This window comes from Cololabis saira, chromosome 18 (assembly GCF_033807715.1).
Source record: "Cololabis saira isolate AMF1-May2022 chromosome 18, fColSai1.1, whole genome shotgun sequence".
Taxonomy (NCBI): domain Eukaryota; kingdom Metazoa; phylum Chordata; class Actinopteri; order Beloniformes; family Belonidae; genus Cololabis; species Cololabis saira.
The window spans coordinates 22609668-22632979 of record NC_084604.1 but is presented as its reverse complement, the minus strand read 5'-3'; the positions used below and the strand labels follow the sequence as shown (position 1 = coordinate 22632979).

The following is a 23312-nucleotide window of genomic DNA, read 5'->3' as shown; positions in this document are numbered from 1 at the left end:
AAAAGAAATAGTAGAAAAAAAAAAACACGGGCGAAATTCCTCAAAACTAGCCCAAGATCTTCTCCAGTAATGGAAATGAAAGGGAGGACAACACTTGATGAGCTTCACTCGGTCATGTAATGTTTCCACGCATCGATTATCCAAAATCAAAATGCTTCACAACACACACAAAAAAGAAAATCATGCCACAGTTACGGAAACTCCTTTCCTACTTCATCGCAGCAATATACATAGAACCTGACTTTCAATCATGCAGTCATTTATTTTCTTTTTCATTTGTAAATGAATACCATATCAGCAAACAGCTGCTAACTTACATATAACTGACATTTCTGTTAATCATTGCTCAGACAACCTGTCAGAGAGGGGTTTTGTGTGAGAGGACATGCTGATAATTAAAACAGCAGTGAGTGAAATAAAAACTAAGGAACAAGTTTAATCTAAAAATGAAGCCCTGTGAAGAAAAAACAGCCTGCAGACTTGTAAACATTCTGCCTACTGTATGTTTGTCAGGCTGCTGCTGCTTTAGATGTGAGCAGTGACCTCAACTCCAGCCTACACCTTCATGAGAAACACTAAGCCAGCCGTAACCATCAGTCACCACTGCAACCTACTCTCATTATGGTAACGCAATATATTAACATGATGGGATGAAACACGTCATACCCTTTTCGGCACACTTGGATAATTTTCAGACGTGAAAAATAAAGATAAACAATTTTTTTTTTTAAAGCCCACAACCTAGAGCACAACCTGGAGTTTTTTTTCGATGCCTGGAGCAGGTGGGAACACATAACCCATCGCCCCCTTTAGCCTTTCACACCGTGAAATTTCTCCATTGGGAATCATGACCAGAGGGCGGGTGTAGCACACCAATTTGGAGCAAAGCTTGTTCATTTACTTCCTCTGCCTCGAACCTTCCCGTCTTCTCCTCCTACTTCTTTTACTCCCCTCTGCCAGATCTATCCAAGAGGATTTTTGATTGCATTGAGACACACACACACACACACACACACACGCACACACACACGCACACGCACACACACACACACACACACGCACACACACGCACACACGCACACACACGCACACACGCCCTCCAGCTAATCTTTTTGGGCATTTTCTTCAGCTTTTCAGCGACAGTCGCTGACCACAGTCCCCAGCCGGTACAATTTAGAGATATCTTTGGACATTAATTTGTGGTAAGAAAAAAATCTCACCATGGATTTTTTTTTATTTTTTCTTCACGTTTTATACTTCGAGAAGAAATGTATCATGAATGAGTACAGTGATCTTGTCAGAGGCTTTTAAAGGGCTGTTTTCCATACGCCCCCAGATACAGTCAGAGGAGCTAAAATATGTGAAGAGTGGGTTGGTTGATTGTATCTCCGTGAGACTGATGGTTGCAGTTTTTTTTTTCCATAGACAAGTATGTTTTTTAATGGTTGGGAAGAGTGAGAAATCAGTTCAAAAACTGTGTACTTAACCCCTCCCTCTCCACTTCAAGTACCCGCATATGACCATCAATTACCCCGGGCCTTTTAAATGAACGTACACTATGTTCACGCTGACATACATCATTACTTGTTGCAGCCTGAGGGAGCTTAAAGATTTTCCCAATCTAAAGGAGGAATTTTAATGAGTAAAAACAAATTCGAGACCCCGACAGACACTCACAATCGTGAACCCGGCCGATAAGACTGAACATGATGAGACAAATGCCTAATAAACAGCATGTCTGTGCTTGTCAGTGCACATTGTACGGCAGAAAACATACACAGAACTTTATGTACCATATCTTGCTAAGTACAGCTGTTGAAATCTCTTCACCTTAAACGACAATGTGACATAACTAGCTATTGGCCTGTTACAGAAGGATTAAGTAACACCAGAGCACAAAGTTCACTGCTGTCAGGAAGGCTGGGAGACGCACACAGATGCAGCCGCCCGCCTGCACACTCGCGCGCCAACACAGGTGCGCACTAATCTTTCACTTATGCAGACACTCCAAAATGTTGTGCGCTATTTTGATGTGCAGGATTTTACCCCCTTGACATGTTGCAGCTTCCCTCATCGCACATTTTAGCACTTCAGATCCAGACCTACCCATCCAAGACACTCCTCACAACTAAACATCTGAACTGTGAAATTCTTTATCCATTGGCTTCTGTGTCTCAAGATAAATGTATATCAAAACTCATATTGCAAGAAAGTTCAAAGCTGATTCCTACGTGTACGAATAAAACACATCTAAACCCCCTGATACCACCTCCCTCCCCCCTTCCCCATCCCAAATAACTCTCCAGTTGAGAACTATATCTGGAATATGAATTAAAAAGTAAGCCAAAAGGATGAGCCATCAACCGTAAATGACCTGCGTGAAAAACATATTGTGTAAGAACAGGTGAATGACCAAACAGCAAGTTTCTATTTCAGGCATATCCAATTGCCTCCCTTAGTTAAAGACAATCTAAGGTGATAAAGTGTTATTGTTGGCTGTCTTAACCTACTTTTACTGGAGCTGGTGGTTAACTGACAGAGATATGGAGAAGAATGACGTAGTTGGGAGGCTGCAGGAGGAACCCAGGAGGATTAATAGGATTTGTTCGGCAAATCTCCTCAACAAAGGTGCCCTGGCTGCCTGATGTGTAGGTTTTCAATCTCAGCTCTGCGCAGAGGCGAAACTTTAGAGTCTCCAAGAGCGACATGAAGGTCAAAGGGGGCTCTTTTATATATCCCTTATACAAGAAGAAGCTCTCTGAAATTCAGGCCTTGCAGTCTGACTTTGGTTTCATGAGCTTTTTACTAAAACTTCACTGCACAACGTGACATAAACTGGCTTTAAAAGTAAATGCTAAGAAGCTTGGCCATTAGTCTGGAGCTGCAGATGAATCATACTAAAGAATCAGGATTTAACTTCCACACACAGCTCTGTGTTAGAAAGAGTCTATCCCGAAAAGAGGGTCTTAGAAGAAGGCAATGGCTGTGCTCTCCAGCTAAGATTTACAGACAGACCATGTGTGACACTAGACCACTGACAGCCTGACCCGCATGCCCAAAATTCCTGGAGTAACAAGCCTGCTTGGTGACGGTGAACCTGGCCTTGACTTGGAGGGACACACAAACGCCTCTGCTCTCGATGGAGCGTATCACATAACAAAACTTGAGAAGCCCTTATGGTCTGGAGGCCTCGCGTCTCATGGGAATAGACGTTCAACTTTTGATGGCTTTTAGTCTACGCTCTCTCGCCTTCTATGCCTACCTCCTACATGTTTTGTTGTGATTCCTGTATGTTTAGGTGATCAGATCGACATCTTTGAAAAGAGGCTTAACCCTTAATGCCTCACCCAAACTCAGGGCCTCCCAACAGTTATGTAATTCCCTCGTGGCACTATCAGCAGTCTTGGCAGGTGCCTACCTGACCAAAGAGACTCACGAATTCCCTGCTTACATAACAAACAAATGGAAAGTAGACCAAAGCCTTTGTCCTCACAGCTGCACGCAGGAAATGTAGCTTCTAAGTAATATGGGCGTGATGTCAGTAGAGAACCGTGATGACATTTCATGGTGGATGTCACAAATAAAGAATAGATCTTCACAGAGTTCATGCGTTTCCACACAGTGCTAATGTTCAACAATTCTTCCCATTATGTAACTGCATTAGTCTCCAAGCATCTCAAACTGGATTTCATCACTCAAAATAGGGCACTGGGTTTCCAGACAAACCGGTTACAATGTCTGTTTACTTCAGTTCCAGCCCCCAGGGCCGTATCATATATTAGAAGTGTTCTAATAAATGATCACAAAACACAGCGTGATGCACTTTACATGAACCCTTTCCAAACCGTGTGAAATATCCTCCTTTACCGTTTTTGCGTAAATTAACATATAATTATCTATAGATGATCAAATCCCTGCTGCTTTAAGCGTGTAATGATCTCATATGACAGCCTGATTGAATATGTTCCCCTCAATTTTCCTCTGATTTCTGGCCGTTCTCTTATTTCCCATTAGTGTGATAATGAGGTTCGGTATAATAAGCACCAGGATTTCCAAACAGACATTAGTAAAAACTGGAGTGCGCTTGCAGAATTGTGTGCTTGTGAGTGTTTCTGTGTGTGTGTGTGTGTGTGTGTGTGTGTGTGTGTGTGTGTGTGTGTGTGTGTGTATGTGTGTGTGTGTGTGTGTGTGTGTGTGTGTATGTGTGTGTGTGTGTGTGTGTTTCTGTGTATGTGTGTGTGTGTGTGTTTCTGTGTATGTGTGTGTGTGTGTGTGTGTGTGTGTGTGTGTGTGTGTGTGTGTGTGTGTATGTGTGTGTGTGTGTGTGTGTGTGTGTGTGTGTGTGTGTATGTGTGTGTGTGTGTGTGTGTGTGTGTTTCTGTGTATGTGTGTGTTTCTGTGTGTGTGTGTGTGTGTGTGTGTGTGTGTGTGTGTGTGTGTGTGTGTGTGTGTGTGTGTGTGTATGTGTGTGTGTGTGTGTGTGTGTTTCTGTGTATGTGTGTGTTTCTGTGTGTGTGTGTGTGTGTGTGTGTGTGTGTGTTTCTGTGTATGTGTGTGTTTCTGTGTGTGTGTGTGTGTGTGTGTGTGTGTGTTTCTCTGTGTGTGTGTGTGTGTGTGTGTGTGTGTTTCTGTGTATGTGTGTGTGTGTGTGTTTCTGTGTATGTGTGTGTGTGTGTGTGTGTGTGTTTCTGTGTGTGTGTGTGTGTGTGTGTGTGTGTGTGTGTGTGTGTGTGTGTGTGTGTGTGTTTCTGTGTATGTGTGTGTGTGTGTGTTTCTGTGTATGTGTGTGTGTGTTTCTGTGTGTGTGTGTGTGTGTGTGTGTGTGTGTGTGTGTGTGTGTGTGTGTGTGTGTGTGTGTGTGTGTGTGTGTGTGTACGTCAGTGGGTTTACAAGCCACATGCTTTTTGTTTTTGTTTTGATGGAGGAAGGAGGGGGCTGGCGGGTGCAGAGCGACTCTTAACGCTGATTTATGGTCCCGCGTTACCCCTACGCAGAGCCTACGCCGTGGCTTTAACGCGGAGCCATAATCGAGGCTTTTACCTTCCATCCTGCAGAGCTGTTGCTGTCGCCTTTGTCTTTGAAGTAGGGGATGGATCTCACCATCCAGTCGTAAATCTGGGACAGTGTCAGCCGCTTCTCTGGCGAGCTCTCGATGGCTTTGGTTATCAGGTCTGCGTAGGACAGGTTCCCCCAGGCGTTGCGGCGGGATGACGGTTTCCTGGGGGTCTGCGCCGCGGCCGCGCCGCCGTGCGCCCCCGCTCCGGAGTGCGCGGCCGGCGGGGAGTGCGCGGCCGGCGGGGAGCCTCCGCCGTCCCGCCCCGGGGACGGCAGCGCCCCGTCGGCCATGGGGCTGCAGCTGCTGCTGCTCTGGTCCTCCGCCGCCACGCCGGCGGCCGTCGGGCCGGCATTGTCCTCCTCGTCGTCCTCCTCCTCCGGGATGATGTCCGCGTCGCCGCTCTCCGGCTTATCGGCCGCGCCGGAGTCCGGCCGCGGTAGCGGCCAGGTGCAGGACCGGGGCCGCTTCTGCGGCTCGAAGTCCGGGTCGATGGCCACGTCCAGGGCCGGGAGTGTGTCGGGCAGCGGAGCCTCAGACATTATCCTCAGCCAGCTCCGCACACGGTTCTCTCTGTCCTGCTGATGGTGATGAAGTTATAAGACGAGGAATGGAGAGCTGTCAAAGTCGCGTCCCATGAATGCGCAGCTCCCCGTCCTTTGTCAGTGCTGAACAGTCCCAGCGGGGTCCAGAAACTTATTATTGACGCCTGTTGAGGATATAAACAAAGAATAAACAAACCCAGAGCGATAGGCTGAAACAATGGAGGCTTTAATGCACATTAAAAGCAGAGTTTTAATCATTAAACATTAAATTACAATGATTTAAATTAAACCATCGCCCTCTCAAACCTTAATTTAATTTATAGTGAAACACTGCTGGCTCATTAACAGATCTGCACACAAATCCCTGTCCTGTTGCAACGATCTGAATCCACCTACTGGCGACCTGAGGCTGAGGCGGATTTGGAAAAATATCGTGTTTATCTGGGAAATAAATAAATAAACGCACCGACGCGCTTTTGGTGAATTACCTTGTGCTGCTGGTGTGTGTCTTGTGCTCCGCAGGAAGAGAGAGACTAGATCCCGGACTGTCCGCGTCCGCGTCCAGATGCCATCTTGACTTTCTTCCCCCTCACGCTCCTCCGCTGCGATGGAGACGCAGATATAATAAGATGTGCGCACTGACTGGGTCAAGACGGTGTCGATGTGGAGTAAGAGACTGCCACCTCACTCGAGGAGGTTACTACTGTATCTGGATCTGGATCTAGCCCTCTCTCTCACACACACACATGCACACACACATGCACACACACGCACACACACACACACACACACACATGCACATACACGCACACACATGCACACACACGCTCGTACGCTATTACGTACACGCATGCAGGTCTATCAAGGACCAGCCCCCTGGATGCTCAGCATGGCATCGCCTTTTAAAGAGACACTGCAGGCTGCAGGCCGGGACACGTCCTGACATGTCGCTGATGGACACGGACCTGCACATGCTTGCAGCAGCAGGGAATAAAACTTGTATTTATTTTTTTTCCCTTGATTAACTTGTTTCCTACGTACTGGAAGAGTATTTACGACGGAGTATTAGGGCCAAACTAAGACAAAAAAAGGGGAAATTACGAGAATAAACTCATAATATTATGAGAATAAAGTCGTAACATTACGAGAATAAAGTTGTAATGTTGCGAGAATAAAGTCGTAATAGAATAAAGTCGTAATATTACGAGAATAAAGTCGTAATATTACGAGAATAAAGTCGTAATATTACGAGAATAAAGTCGTAATTTATGAGAATAAAGTCGTAATATTATGAGAATAAAGTCGTAATATTATGAGAATAAAGTTGTAATGTTGCGAGAATAAAGTCGAAATAGAATAAAGTCGTAATATTACGAGAATAAAGTCGTAATATTACGAGAATAAAGTCGTAATTTATGAGAATAAAGTCGTAATTTATGAGAATAAAGTCGTAATATTACGAGAATAAAGTCGTAATATTATGAGAATAAAGTCGTAATATTATGAGAATATAATTTATGAGAACTCTAACAGGAAGAGCATCTTCTCCCTGTGTTAAAATGAGGAATATTGAGCATCTTGTGAAGTTCTATTTATATATTTATAATATATTTAATATTACGACTTTATTCTCGTAATATTACGACTTTATTCTCGTAATATTATGACTTTATTCTAGTAATATTATGACTTTATTCTCACATTATTATGACTTTATTCTTTATTTTTTGTCTTAGTTTGGCCCTAATACTCCGTCGTAAGTATTAGGGCCAGGCAGGAGAAAAATAAAAATAATATTGGACAGGAGGAAGATTTTTTTTTCATTATGCACTTCGAGAAAAAAGTCGAAATGTCGAGAAAAAGTCGAAATGTCGAGATTCATGTTGAAGTACAATTTCGAGAAAAAAGTCGAAATGTCGAGAAAAAAGTCGAAATGTTAAGAAAAAAGTCAACATTTCGTGAATAAAGTTGAAATGTTGAGAAAAAAGGCGAAATTTCGACTTTTTTCTCGAAATTGTATTTCAACATTATTCTCGACATTTCGACTTTTTTCTCGAAACTGTATTTCAACATTAATCTCGACATTTCGACTTTTCTCTCGACATTTCGACTTTTTTCTCGAAACTGTATTTCAAAATTAATCTTGAAATTTCGACTTTTTTCACGAAGTGCACAATAAAAAAAAATCTTCCCCTCTCAAATATTTTTTCTCCTGCATGGCCCTAATACTCTTCTGTACCTACGGAAGCGTAGTGCTGCCACCCCAGAAAAAAAATTATCAGTGTCACGTTATAACGTGAAAAGTTTATTATTAGAACAATAAATTATCACGTTATAACGTGAAAAGTTTGATGTGATATTTTTCACGTTATTACAATATACAAACTTATCACGTTATAACGTGATAATTTATTGTTTTAACAATAAATGTGATGAATAGTATATTGTTCTAACAATAAATGATCACGTTATAACGCGATAAGTTTGTATATTGTAATAATGTGAAAAATATCACGTTATAACGTGAAAATTTTATTGTTAGAACAATAAACATTTAACATAATTTATTGTTCTAACAATAAACGTTTCACGTTATAACGTGATACTGATATTTTTTTATTTTTCTAGGGTGGCAGCATCACGCTTCCGTAGTTTCCCCTAAAAAAAATAACAAAAATAAAAAGTTGATATTGTAAGGGGCACCGTATTGTGCATCATTCACAGCCAGCCTTAATGTCATTATCATACCTGTCAAGTTTTGGATTTAAAAATAAGGGACATTTTCCCCCACCTGGTGTCCCACGAGCCCTACCGAAGAGCAGTATCTTACTGTACATTTTACTGTACATAGCCTGATAGGCCGACCTTTGTTGACACTGAAACACTGTGGACGTTCCTCTGTATGTAATTCCTATAATAGAGCCTCAATAAAAACACAAAAGTGGATTAAAGCACATTTATTTATTTTAAATATTTTCAGTTAATATACACATTGATTGTCTTCAAGTGAAACATTTACATTTTCTTTTAATTTCTCCTTTGCATTAATGACTGGTCACACAGACGTGTGTTTCTGTGTCTCCTCTTTAGGAAAGTAAATTTGGTTTCCCATTTTTAAAGATATTTACACCAAGTCCTTTTCTTTTTTGTCAGAAATATCTTCAATCTGGTTACATCCATCCATCCATCTCTATTTGTTCCAGTTGTTACCACTAATCTCATGAGAACTGCCACCCAGGCTGCAGCAGGTAGCAGTTCTTGCAAGGCTAGTGACAATTCAGTTTGCTGTTTAAAAATTATTATATTGGAAATACAATATATACTGGAAATTTACGGGAAAATACTAATACAGGAGGACAGCGGGAAAGAGGGGTCAAATACAGTACTTTCCCGGTCAAAACGGGAGACTGGACAGGTATGGTCATTATATAGTTTGAATTGTTGACATCGTTTGTTGTGTTGTCGTGACGTTTTGAGTGTCCATTATTTGGTTTGCTAGAGCTGTTTTGACTGATCGCCTGCATCTTAGGTAGAATAAACATTTCTCTGTTTGAGTAATTTTACTCACTTGGCAGTGTCCTCCATCCTCGTGAGGACTCTTCAACAATATACTGAAATTGCTTGCTTGGTCTTTCCATCAGTGCAAAATACCAACATATTCAGTTTAATTTATTGGGAGACAAACATTTTGTTCAGTCATCAAAGTACCTGCTTATCTCAACTGGACTGACTGATCAATGAAAGCAGGGTATAGCAGCTTTTTTGAGTGTTTATTTCTTACTTTCAGCCCAGAGTGTTAGTCTGAATACTGTACAAGGTTTGCTCTCTCAATCGTTGTCTTTTTCTTTCTCATAATTTCTTTCTCCAATCTCTGTCACATACTATAGTGCTGCTGTGTACTGCTTTTGCCAAAATGTAGTACATAGTACACAATTTTAGGGTGTGAGAAGTGAACAGATGGTTGATACCTCAGGTAAAATTTACAGTATGCAACTGAATAGTTTACGTCGTATACTATATACATTATTTAATTTCCCTTCAGTCATTGATAAGATATTGTGTGATATAGTTATTGTTGAATTGAGCTGAACTGGAAATCCCATTATGCGCCACTACACTGGGACCTGGTCATCTGAGCCCAGCAAAGCTGTTTTTACAGTGGCATACTGCCTATGCAAACTACACACTTGTGACTTCCAGACTAGTTGTTAGCATATACTGTATGCTATAATTTAAGTGCATTAGTATGCTGTTTCAAAAACTGATCTAGGTCATTGTTTATGTTCAACATACAGTAGGGCTGTAAAGAGACGACTGAGACAGGAACCCAAAGTTACTTGAATGGTTTTAAGCACTTGTAGATAGAAGACTGTGAGAGCTTGACAACACTTCCTAAAAGTAATCAAATATTCCTCCCAACAACATTGAAAGTGATATTTTGACCTACTTATTTGTGCTGCTTTTTTAGATAATTAAATTCAATTGGGCTTTAAAGGCACCCAAAAACTAGAATTAAACTCCAAATTAGTCTAATTAATATAAAGTCAATACAAATAACAGTAATAATTTAATGTATTAAACAAACAGATAACGTTAAAACTTTCCTTTGACCCTGTCCTAAGCAAGCACCAGGGGACTGTGGAAAGGAAACTCCCATATACCATTCTATAACCCTTATAAAACTTAATGTTGTCATAATCTTTTTTTTTTTTTTTAAATAACATATGCTATACTTTCAAATACACTTTGATTGACTTAATGGCACTATATCTCAGCAGGCTATTTAATTACAAGGTTTTTTTTTTAAATTCCAGATAGATATAAGCCCATCATTCTGGATTGTTGCAAATGTTATACACCAATTGTCCACTAGCCCCAGGTAAATATTCATTGTTTAAAAAAAATATAGATACTAAAAAAAATAAACTCACTATACACACTTAAATAGCTGATTGTGCCTTTAATTATTGAGCCTTAATAATGACGCCTGTAACCAGGCCCCTCCCCATGAGTTCAGAATTACGTCACCGAGATTATAAACGAGAGATAAGGAGAAATACTGGCTGGTTCGGTGATCCTGCGGACATCCCTCCCCTCCTCCTCCTCTCCTCCTCCTCCTCCTCTCCTCCACCTTGACTCGGTCGAAACTGCGTCGTGAACGTCTTCTTTGTCTCGTCGGGGGCGCGCCTGGCGTTCGTGATGCGCGTGCCCGCCGTCGCTGTGCAGGAATGCGCCTTCGCGGCTGATCCTGACAAATATAACCTTCAGTTTTGCAACATTGATTTATGTTTCGTGTTTGTCGTTTTTTTTTAAATTAATAACATCAACAACATTCATTGTTATAAATACTGAATATTGTACTTAGTTTCCCTCTCAACCAGATGATCCTTAACAAAAGCCCTCAAAAAGGATTCAGATTGGTGTTTCTCCATGACACACATTTATTCAGACATTCTGGTACAGCTCAAAGTCATATTTAAAGCACAGGATTATGGGTGACCGTCGCTGCACTCATTCACACATTGTGTGTGAACGTTTTTGTTCCCTGCACATTAAAGAGAATACCTGATGCTGCAGTTTGGCTCCTGCAGAGTTAACTTTGCCCGTTATACAGCATGAGGCTTTAGACGTTTGTTGGTTTGTGTCAGTGCACAGAAATCCTTCATGTACAAAGGTCAGCTGTACCAGACTCAGATAAAGGTGTTCCTATTTTCAGATTACTTTATATCCACCTGAACCTTTGTTTCACCCAGGTTCATTCAACCACGAAGCAAACTTTTCTCAGAACTAAATATAATCTTTAGATATATTGTGCTGATTTGAAAATAATGGTTAAAAAAAAAAGAGAGACTGTTTTGACATGACAGAAAATAACTCATAGGTGTGTTTTGTTGTCATGCCTGATTGAACACCAAGCCAGCTTCATGGTGCAAGATCCCCGTCTGTTCTTATCAGCAATATAAATACAAAAGAGTGGTTAACCCGAAGAAAACCTTGGTGCACAAATGTATCAGCTGACATCTATATGGTTCCTTCTTAAAGTGATGAGAGTGAAAAAGAGATAAAAAAGGTGAAGCATCTCATTTCCCCTTATGTCAGCATGGGGTATGAGCTCTGTAGTCCAGAGGGGATGACGACTAGTCCTCTAAGCCAGATCAGACAATCACAGCATGTCTACCATCTCTGGTTGCATCTGAGGTTTCCATGTAAACGTAATGCTCTGATCAGACCAAGATGCCTTATGGCATTACAGGACTTGAACTCCTTTAACTGATAATTCTGGTGGGGGGAGAGACGAAGGCTTGCAAATGAGTCACGCGTGTTTCCATGCACACAAACACGTCCACCTGCAGTGCCCCTTGAATCTAATAGGATAACAATTAGATAACAAACATCACATTGGCATGTCTGTACTTGTTCCATGACACTGTCAAGTTGGCCTCTTCTCACAAACACAGTATCTTATATAACGCTCTCGGTTTAGATATTGTAATCGTTATCAAAGCGGGCTGGTCCAGGCTGGAGTGGTGCACAAGGATGACCTCATCCTTGGATGGACAATAATAAACCGTCGGGAATTGGTTGATTTCTGCTGCCACCTATGGACCAACACGGGTAAAACTACAATTGATCACTGCCAAGTAATTGTGAAAAGATCTCGAGAAGTCATTCAGTATATTTTAACAAACATTGCACATTTAAGGTTTTGGTGATGTTAGAAATGTTATTAAATAAAAAAGGTAATGGTTGTTTTCAGATTGGAGCAACACAGTGCTGTAGAAGTCAATTCATTTAAAATTGCAACATTAAGGATTGAATGTCTCCATCCAAAAATGTAATTGTTGTCATCGCACTTAACAGAAATATTAATTTGCATAAAAAACTTTAAATGTAAATAATGAACATATATGGTGATCAAATAAAAAAAGTGACACAAAGTGAACATTTTCCATATTGTATCAACTTTTGCATGTAATATAAGTGCTTTTTGCATCCAATTTGCCTATCTTACTTTTTTCACCCCTGTGTCAGTTTAAATTTTACAGTAATTAGTTTGGGTATTGATCTACTGATTCACATAATCCCATGGCATGATGCCATTAAACACAGGGAATGCAGTTTGAAAAATATTCAGCAATGCATGTAAATAATTGAAGAGAAATTTTACATTTCAAATGTGAAATAGAAACTGCTGTTGATACAGTTAGCCAAAACCAGTTCTAATTTGTTTAAAATCTTGACCTGTATTAAATAAATTCCAGTTATTATTTACATGCGTTAGTATCACGAATAAGATCTTACATCTATACCAGATCTTAAAACAGCCACAGAGACCCACCACTAGAGGGCAGTAAGCGCTCACAGTAGGGGACACTTGGTTCCTTCTCCCTGTTGAGCACCTGTTTGCTTCATGATTCATACACATTTATTTTCCAAATTAACCACAAGGGGGAGAGAGCACACTTTATAGAAAATGACCTAACAGAAAAAAACAGGTACAAGGCATGTGAAAAAAACGAAGATAACTAAAACCAAACCGCTACTGTGCAAGTTTTGCTTTGTTATCTGTAACTTTACTGCTGAATAGATCTGCTCACACTGAAAACAATTGACTTGATTTGCCCCAAATTATGTGATCCTTTTCTCTCATGGAGTGTAGTTAGTTTGTGAGGCACTATGCAGTCTGGAGGTAGATCATTATCAGGACAGCTTGCAACATATGTTAGGTGTTCACATGTCTCTTTCTGTAACTGCGATCTCCCTCCATCCAATATTGCTCAGTCTGCATATCACTGAGTCTAGAGATGGTCCTCTGGAAGGCAAAGATCTCCTCCTCAGCCGTGAACAGAGTCAGCCGCTCTGCTGCATCCTGAGAAGAAGGAGAGAAGGACAGGACAGATTTCAAGGCATCCATTCAAAGCAGGAAGGAATATGGGAGGAAAGGGCTCATCTTTTCGATACCCAGTCCAGCAACATAAATGTGAGTAACTGTGAGTATGAATAAAAGCATAAAACTGGGGGGGAAAAATGCAACATATATTAAAAAAAAAAAAAAAGGCAAACAACATGTTGGCATCTGATAGAGCACAGCAAACATCAGAGGTAAGATCTAACCCCACTGAGGCCCAGGTCATCCAGCAGCTGTCGATCTCTTTCGTCCTCTCCTCCGGTATGGCCAAACAGCTGGTCTAAAGGAGCTGCCGCCAGAAGCACGACTCTCACCTGTCGAGAACAAAGAGTAATTAGGGCCCGAGCACTTACAGTGCAAAGGCCCTATTGTATCTGTAGGAATTTTTCGTTATTCTTTCTTTCTTATTTTCCATCTGACGAAAGGAGGGCCTTTTTGCCCCCCTAAACGTGCCCCAAAAGTCACCAAATATTGCACGCAAGCCAGGCCTGGCGAAAAATTTGATATTTCACGGTTTGCATTAATGGGCGTGGCAAAATGGCTCAACAGCGCCCCCTAGAAAACTTTGTGCCTCAAGCCCCACAAACGGTTTGACGTACATGCACGAAAATCGGTACACACCTGTATCATGTCGCAACTTAAAGAAAAGTCTCTTGGCGCCATGGCCGAAACCGAACAGGAAGTCGGCCATTTTGAATTAATGGCGTAATTTTAGCACAATTTATGCCATTCCTTCGGCAGTTAATATGGCCCGAACCGTAACGTGCACCCAGGTGTGTTATACATCAAAATGTGCGTCTCCATCCTGCGACAACGCGCATTACTTTTCTCAGTCAAAAGCGTTACCGTGGCGACGATAGATGCCAAAAAACGCGCCCCCCCTTCATCTGATTGGTCCATATTTGATAGTCCCTATTTTCTGCCAGAACTTTTGAATCGTTTGATATAAAGACTCATGGGTGGCGTCATCGGACATGGTTTTGAGTCCTTGAACATAATTGGTGCAAATTAGCCCCGCCCCTTTATCTGCCCATCATTAAGGACAAGGCAGGTCGATATGTGATAGTTCCTACTTTCTGCCATAACTTTTGAATGGTTTGATATAGAGAGTCGTGGCTGGTGTCGTCCGCTAAATGTCCAGGCCTGAAGAATCTACATGCAAGTCATACAAGCTTCCACTGCAGCACGCCTGAACGTGCACAAGGGTGTGAGGGCCTGTTCATCGCTGCTTGCAGATTTAATTTTTTGTTGTTGATGCATATATTCTGTTGAAACAAAGTTGAAAGTGCAAAAGAAGTGAGCTTGAGGTTGACTCAAGCGTTTCAGTTTCTGAGATAACATTTCAGCTTGAAACTAACGTATAAAACACCTTAACAAAATTTGGCACTATCACTTCACATTGTATCAAACGGTGATGTCACCGCTGAGGGGCTGTAAAACGGTCTCACCAACCGCAACAAAGGACAGAACATCTCACTCGCACATCTGAGCGTACTACGATGCTTCCCTTACACACCTCTTACAAGCAAAGTAAGCTGCTGATTCCTGCCTGTAAGTGGTAGGTGGACATATCCAATCACAAGATTGATGATGAGCAGGAGTGATTCAAGGCATTGTTGCAAGGTTCATAGAGAAACAGTGAAAACCACAGTCATAACAGCCTGCAGGCAAGTAGCAAACAACAACCGTCCAAAAGATGTCAAACATTTCAGCTTCATCAGTTCTGTGAGGAGAGGAACCTATGGGCTTAAACTCCTTTCGGATCTCATAACATCACGAGTAAACATCACCCGGACATCTGTATGCTGCTGCTAATGTGATAATGTGATTCTTCTTACCGGACGGTAAGAGTGCAGCCCATTCTTGAGCACAAGATGCTTAAATATTCTGAGCTCCACAGAGTCATTCTGGATCAGGGCTTCAGCATCCCATCAGCACCACTATTACCTCTTTCTATTAGTGTCAGCTTAGTGTCAGGCGATTAAAAAAATGAATCTAATTAATTACAGGATTTATAATGAATGAATCTAATTAATCGCATTTTAATCTCATATCTGCTAAAGGTCCCCAAATAAAGAATTCAAATTCTAGGACATTGCAAAATTGCAGTGCATGACTAATCAATTGAATAAGAAGAGAAGAGAACATTTGAAATCCACATTTTTATTGCTAGATATAAATATGCAGTGCGCTTTGTTGGGAAGCATGAGCAAGCCTTAAGAGCTCATTCTATGGCTGAAAACTTGCTTGGCAACAAAGTCACTGAGTTTTGGAAAGAGGTAAAAGCTACAAATAGGGCCAAAGCAGTATTGCGATGCTACATTGAAGGTGTATCTGGTGCAGACAATATAGCAGAGCGGTGGAGGCGGCACTATGCAGTTCTGTTTAATTGTATCAAAAGTGAGCCCTATTGTGTGGGCAAGCTAAATGAGGAAGTGATTCATTTTACTCCCAACAAGGTTTATCATGCTATAGAGCAACTAGCTACAACAACAAAGCTAGTGGCAAGGATAACATCACTGTTAAGTTAAGTTAGCCAGCCCCAGAGTAGCAGCACTGCCGTCCATCTGCCTCACAGGGCTGATGACACATGCTATACTGCCAGACACCATGCTGACCGTCACATTAGTGCCCGTCACTAAGGACAAGGCAGGTCAAATAGGGAGTTTGGAGAACTATAGACCCATCGCCTTAGCCAGCATTCTTTCAAAGGTGTTAGAAAAGATGCTACTAGATAGACTGAGTGAGTTCATTTACACCACAGAATTTGGTTTTATCACAGTACAGATCTATGTATCTATGCCTTAAAAGAAGCTGTTGAATCCTACAGAAGGCAGGGCTCTACAATGTTTCTAGGGTTTATTGATGCTTCCAAGGCATTTGACAGAGTAAATCCCCATAAGCTTTTTACTAAACTCATGCTTAGGGGTGTGCCTGGACGCATCATACGTATCCTGGTTTACTGGTATGACAAACAAGGTATGCAGGTTAAATGGGAAACAGCCTATCCTCACCCTTCAGGCAATGGTGTACGGCTGGGGGGGCTTCTGTCTCCAGCCCTGTTCAACCTATACATGGACAACCTGTCCAAGCAGTTGGGGAAGTGTAAGACAGGTTGTCTGATAGGGAACACTCTGTTAAACCATCTGATGTACGCAGACGATTTGGCCATTATGTCCCCCAGCACTGTTGGGTTCCAGCAGCTGTGGATATTTGCTCCAAGTATGGGGTTGAGTTTGATGTACAGTACAATGCAAAAAAAGAGTTTTGTATTGATATGTAGGACCAAGGAGGATCAGATGTTGAACTTTCCAAGGTTTTACCTGTCTGGGCAATCGCTTTGTGTATCTAACTGTACAAAATATGTTGGGCACATAATCACCGACAAGATGGAAGATGATGCTGACATGTACAGGCAGAGACGAATGTTGTATGTCCAAGCAAACATGTTAGTCAGGAAATTCCATTACTGTTCTGATGATGTGAAAGTGAGCTTGTTTCGTGCTTACTGCACCCCTATGTATGCAGCCCCATTATGGGTCAGCTACAAAAAGGAGACCCTGCACAAACTTCAGGTAGCATATAATGACTGTCTGAGGATCCTGCTGAAAAAGCCCAGGAGTAGCAGAGCTAGTAAACTCTTTTGTGACTCGGGGCTAAGCACTTTACAGGCTCTCTTGAGGAACCTGATGTTTAAGTTTATGTCTCGACTTGATGAGTTTCAAAACTGTATCATAAAGAAGCTCACAAGCCCCAGGTGCAGTTGGGTCAGATATCAATCATATCTATGGAAACATTGGTATGGGTGCCTTTTAAGACTCTCATGAATAAGAGTATGTTTGTATGTGTTTATGTATTTGTTTTTTTATGCTGTATGTCTTGTTATTGGGTCTAGAGCCTGTAATAAAGTTTATATATATATATATATATATATATGTATATATATGTATATATATATATATATATACATACATATATATACATACACACACACACACACACACACACACACACACACACACACACACACACACACACACACACACACACACACACACACACACACACACACACACACACACACACACACACACACACACACACACACACACACACAGTGGAACTTGTCCAGACATGTTTGGCGTTTAAATGATAATTCAGGCTGGAGCAGCTCCGGTGATAGGAAAATTCTTTTTAAGAAAATGTACAAATCACTGCGTTCTTGTTGATAGTCCCACCTTCTTTCTTTTTATACATAAACTTGCCGTTCAAAAGGCCCTAGCAAAGATTTGCTGGCCTCGCTCCCCTGAGTCACGTCCATGTCTGTCACCCTACTTTGTTTGTTTGACTAGCAACGCAGGTGGGAAGTGACCTGCCACTGTGCATTTTGCCACTCATAATTAATTGCGTTAATTTTCCTAACGCGTTAATTAGCAGTGTAATTAATTAATATAATTAACGCGCTAAACGGACAGCCCTACTTTCTATATATGTACAGTGGGGAGAACAAGTATTTGATACACTGCCGATTTTGCAGGTTTTCCCACTTGAAAAGCATGTAGAAGTCTGTAATTATTATCATAGGTACTCTTCAACTGTGAGTGATGGAATCTAAAAAAAAAAAAATCCAGAAAATCACATTGTATGATTTAAAGTAATTAATTTGCATTTTATTGCATGACATAAGTATTTGATACATCAGAAAAACACAACTTAATATTTGGTAGAGAAACCTTTGTTTGCAATTACAGAGATCAGACGTTTCCTGTAGTTCTTGACCAGGTTTGCACACACTGCAGCAGGGATTTTGGCCCACTCCTCCATACAGATCTTCTCCAGATCCTTCAGGTTTCGGGGCTGTCGCTGGGCAATACGGACTTTCAGCTCCCTCCAAAGATTTTCTATTGGGTTCAGGTCTGGAGACTGGCTAGGCCACTCCAGGACCTTGAAATGCTTCTTACGGAGCCACTCCTTAGTTGCCCTGGCTGTGTGTTTCGGGTCGTTGTCATGCTGGAAGACCCAGCCACGACCCATCTTCAATGCTCTTACTGAGGGAAGGAGGTTGTTGGCCAAGATCTCGCGATACATGGCCCCATCCATCCTCCCCTCAATACGGTGCAGTCGTCCTGTCCCCTTTGCAGAAAAGCATCCCCAAAGAATGATGTTTCCACCTCCATGCTTCACGCTTGGGATGGTGTTCTTGGGGTTGTACTCATCCTTCTTCTTCCTCCAAACACGGCGAATGGAGTTTAGACCAAAAAGCTCTATTTTAGTCTCATCAGACCACATGACCTTCTCCCATTCCTCCTCTGGATCATCCAGACGGTCTTTGGCAAACTTCAGACGGGCCTTGACATGCACTGGCTTGAGCAGGGGGACCTTGCGTGCGCTGCAGGATTTTAATCCATGACGGCGTAGTGTGTTACTAATGGTTTTCTTTGAGACTGTGGTCCCAGCTCTCTTCAGGTCATTGACCAGGTCCTGCCGTGTAGTTCTGGGCTGATCCCTCACCTCCCTCATGATCATTGATGCCCCACCAGGTGAGATTTTGCATGGAGCCCCAGACCGAGGGAGATTGAATTGCGCCAACAGTTGTTGCCTTCTCACCAAGCTGCTTGCCTATTGTATAAAAGGTGTCTTTTATACAGGTAACGAGTTCAAACAGGTGCAGTTAATATAGGTAATGAGTGGAGAACAGGAGGGCTTCTTAAAGAAGAACTAACAGGTCTGTGAGAGCCGGAAGTCTTACTGGTTGACAGGTGATCAAATACTTGTCATGCAATAAAATGCAAATTAATTACTTAAAAATCATACAATGTGATTTTCTGGATTTTTTTTTTAGATTCTGTCACTCACAGTTGACGAGTACCTATGATAAAAATTACAGACTTCTACATGCTTTGCAAGTGGGAAAACCTGCAAAATCGGCAGTGTATCAAATACTTCACTGTATATATGAAGAGTAATCAAAGAGCTCAAACACGAAGCTCCGAGTGAAGAGAAAGATCAGAAATTGAGGTTCATTTATCAATTTCCTTTGTTCTGAGTTTGTTTAGTCCCAGTGCTACAACTTTTGAAACCAGATCAACGCACAAAAGAGGGGAGTGAAGACGAATGGAGAACATACTGTGCTGATTTTGATCTATTCATGTGGTTTGTACTTTTGTTTGAGAATATATTGTTGCTGATTAATGTCTGTTATCAGGGTTTTGTCATTTTTTGTGTAAAAATTAGTGGAACAAAGCTAAAAAGGTAAGAACACATTACTTTGTATAACTTCTTTCTGGGATGCAATGGTCAAGTAATTCAAGAGAAAATAACATCACCATTTTCAACGTAGACTGGTTATACATAAAGCGAAAAATCTAAAGGTTCACCTTGTTGTCATAGAAGTTGTCTATAAGAGTGGTGAAGCGTCTGGCTTGGTCCTTCAGAGACAGCGTCAGCATGGGAATGTGGCGGATGAACACGGTGTCAAAGACCCGGGCCATCTCCAGGTAATCACTGGCACCCAGAGCCTGGAGAGCAAGCGAGAGGGTTACTTACTGAAACAAAGTCAGGTCGAGCCTCTGTTCTATCAGGACTCCGCAGAGGACAGATTCAGAGGTACACATGTACACAGCTGCTCCACAAACACAAATGTGCGCACACAAAGCCAATCGTGCCCTCTAAATACTTCGTCTGAAAGGAAGAAAAAAAAAAAAAAAAAAAAAAGGAGCACCTTGTGCAAAAAGACTCAAACTGATGTAATGTCCTTGGATCGCTGCCATTCAATTTGATTGCTTTTAAGATTAATGAGTACATGGCAACATATGTGAGAGGAATCCTTGAAGCCCAGAAAACCTCTTAAACATGAGGGTTGTGACTTCACACACACACACACACACACACACACACACACACACACACACACACACACACACACACACACACACACACACACACACACACACACACACACACACACACACACACACACACACACACACACACACACACACACACACACACACACACACACACAGCTTCATGCAAGGCCCAGTGGGCTCAACTAATCATAGAATAGTCAATAGACTATCTTTTCGACATTGAGCAGAAAATAGGATCAGGCAATGGACTGAACAATAACAATACAGAGGAGGGAAGAAATGGTATGCAGGTAATAATGATACAAGAAAAACGCTTTGAATTTGAGCAGTTTTCATTAGTGGTCAGTGGGTTTTGGGCCTTCAGAAGGCTCCGTGCAATCAAGTGTTCTGAAAAGGGAAACGCTCGGAAATCTCTGTTTTGTATAAGAAGAGTATTTGATTGCAGATGAACTGATACTGAAGTCATGTGAAAAAGTCTGTAAGTCTTCTTTTATTTTCTCTGTTTCGTTGTTTGTTTGTTTTTTTGTGTGATAAAAATGTATTAAAATGAGCTAATCGTGGGGGGTCTTAGAATTAGGCAAGTTTTTTTTTTCCACTGTGCTATTATTTATTTAACAAAAAAAGTATTTAAAAACAAACAATGAACAAAGGAAACTAGGCACAGGCAATACTAAGTACGCTCTTACTGCTTCCTTAAGATTTAAGAGGGACACTTTGGCTTTGGACCTGGGCGTCCTGCGTTCATCGAGTCCACTGTGAACTTCTGTTTATCCCAGATTGTTCTAGAGGCAAATGTGAGGACATGTGTCCAACAGCTAAAGCTCAGTCAAAAGTGGGTCATGCAAGAGGAAAATAATCAAAGGCAAATCAACATCAATTAGAATAGCTGGAAGATGAAGAATCTACATTTCGGAAAGGCCAGTGTCAAGGTCCAGAGCTCAGCCCACTTTAAATATTGTGACTGGATCTGAAGTGATCAATAAAAATGCCCCAAAACGTCAATGAACTGAAGCAACGTTGTAAAGAAGAATGGGAAAAACTAATAAAGTCATACGAGAAATTGCTGTTTCAGGTTATTGCTGCCAAAGGTGGATCCACAAGCCGCTGAGTCAAAGAGGTGTTGCCACATTATTTTGTCTTTGGCTTGAATTTTATCTAATATTAATGATGGCAGGGGCAAAAAAAAGTTGCTGCTTTTCATCTGAGATTGAATTTGCCAAAAAGTAAGATTAATCATGATCAGATGATTTTTTTTTTTAAATCATGTTTTTATACAAAAAATATATGTTTAAAGTAGCACAAAGAAACTTTGTGGCAGTCAGATCACTGTTACGACACTGTCCAAGACTTATCTAGCTTATATCTGGTTCAGTCACTCCCTCTGCCTTCCTCCATCATTATCAACTTGAGATTCTTTGTCACATCTGCCATGATGTCTATTGTAGCTCTGTGAACACAGGTTTCCTCATTGTTGATGTGTGATTCAGTACTGTAAAGCATTTCAAAGCTACTCTGGCAGGTTAGTGCTGATAGTAGAGATGCGACAGTCTGGGAGCTAGACAATGCTTCGTAAAAGTAATCAAATATTCCTTCTAGTGAAACACGAGCTCATATTTTAATAAGAAAGTAAATAAAAAGTTCTTTGTGCTACTTTAAAAGCTCAAGTACTACATTTGGTATTATTGTATGTGCACAATATGTTTACACTGAAGCAACTTCACATTTGTAAATAAAAAAGATTAGAAAAATAGTCACTTGACCACAGAGCTCATCAAAGGTGCAGTCAGCGATGGAGCCACAGGTCGTCTCCAGAGTCACATCTCTGCCCAGCACCGTCAGCACCCGAGGGGCCCGAACTGAGGAAACACACCAAATAATCTTATTTCTATAGCCATTTAAACGAAAGTGGTCATGACTACGGCACACAATTAGAAAATAAAAATAAGAGAGATGAAATTATAAACCAAGTTGACTCTGTAGAAACTGTTAAATTCCACTGAAATCTCTTAATTTCTATTTGATAGAATGATGCTTGTCAGCATTTATGGAGGCGTAGAAATGACAATTTCTCAAAACTGTGATAAAACCACATGACTTCTGTAATAAGTGAATGTGACGAAAACAGTAATTTTATTAATACTCTGTATAAAAGAGTAGTACTATGTAAACTAGTAATGTGTAAAAAACAACAGCATCTGCAGATCTTAAGAGTTGTAGTTTTGAAAACTAGTTGTAGGTTTTCCAAACTAACAATGCACTGTGACAGCAACTGCTTGTGTAATTAAAGCCTCCTCTATATCCTACGACACAGTTACAAATATCCATTATTTACCAGAAATAAGCAGAGAGCTGCATCAGTGTACATCATCACATGTACATTCTTTGCGATGTACATTTTGGAAAAGCTTATCCCAATTTTGCATCCGAGGGCTTGGTTAAGATTTCAAAGTCTGCACTGCCAGTCACTGCTGCTGACTTTTACTTTCTTTTTTTTAACTATGAATTCATGTAAGCAAGGCAATGCAAAAAGAGAGTGTAGTAGATAAAAACAGCAATGATCACGATTTTCAACAGGAATTTAAACTGTGGAGGGTCAATGCCCAGGAAAACTTCAGTGCAATTGTAATCACTGTCAGCCAGGTCCAGAGGTGGCATTGCTGGATGTTGTTCCTTTCTGTGTTTTTCTTTGGGTGAGTTTAAAGGGAACGATATGAAAGGAAAAATAAAATCAATTCGTACTGAAAAAATATTTTTTTGCATCTGGAAAGACGGAACTGGAAATTTGAAAACTGACGTAACAAAAGCCCTGATATTATGTTTGGGCCAAGCTACAAGGTAAGTCGGAATTAATCTCATTCTATAATCAGTTTTTATTTGCAAGTTACTATGATACCACAGGTCTTCTTTATTTTACATCACTGTGCATGAGCTTCACT

The 23312-nt window shown here is 41.1% G+C and overlaps 2 protein-coding genes across 2 annotated transcripts in view; both read right to left on the bottom strand.

Moving 5' to 3' along the window:
* foxo3b (forkhead box O3b) overlaps window positions 1-6361 on the bottom strand; it is a 46388-nt gene extending 40027 nt beyond the window's left edge. Inside the window, exons 1-2 of the mRNA XM_061707438.1 lie at window positions 6087-6361; window positions 5041-5762 (exon numbers count right to left, since the gene is read on the bottom strand). Coding sequence (XP_061563422.1) covers window positions 5041-5595 — 555 coding nt within the window. The 5' untranslated portion in view covers window positions 5596-5762; window positions 6087-6361. The remainder of the gene's footprint in view (window positions 1-5040; window positions 5763-6086) is intronic.
* Window positions 6362-10750: 4389 nt separating this feature from the next.
* Window positions 10751-23312, bottom strand: part of afg1lb (AFG1 like ATPase b) — a 42503-nt gene continuing 29941 nt past the window's right edge. Inside the window, exons 10-13 of the mRNA XM_061706953.1 lie at window positions 22132-22232; window positions 19885-20025; window positions 13714-13821; window positions 10751-13468 (exon numbers count right to left, since the gene is read on the bottom strand). Of these exons, the coding sequence (XP_061562937.1) occupies window positions 13322-13468; window positions 13714-13821; window positions 19885-20025; window positions 22132-22232 (497 nt within the window). The 3' untranslated portion in view covers window positions 10751-13321. The remainder of the gene's footprint in view (window positions 13469-13713; window positions 13822-19884; window positions 20026-22131; window positions 22233-23312) is intronic.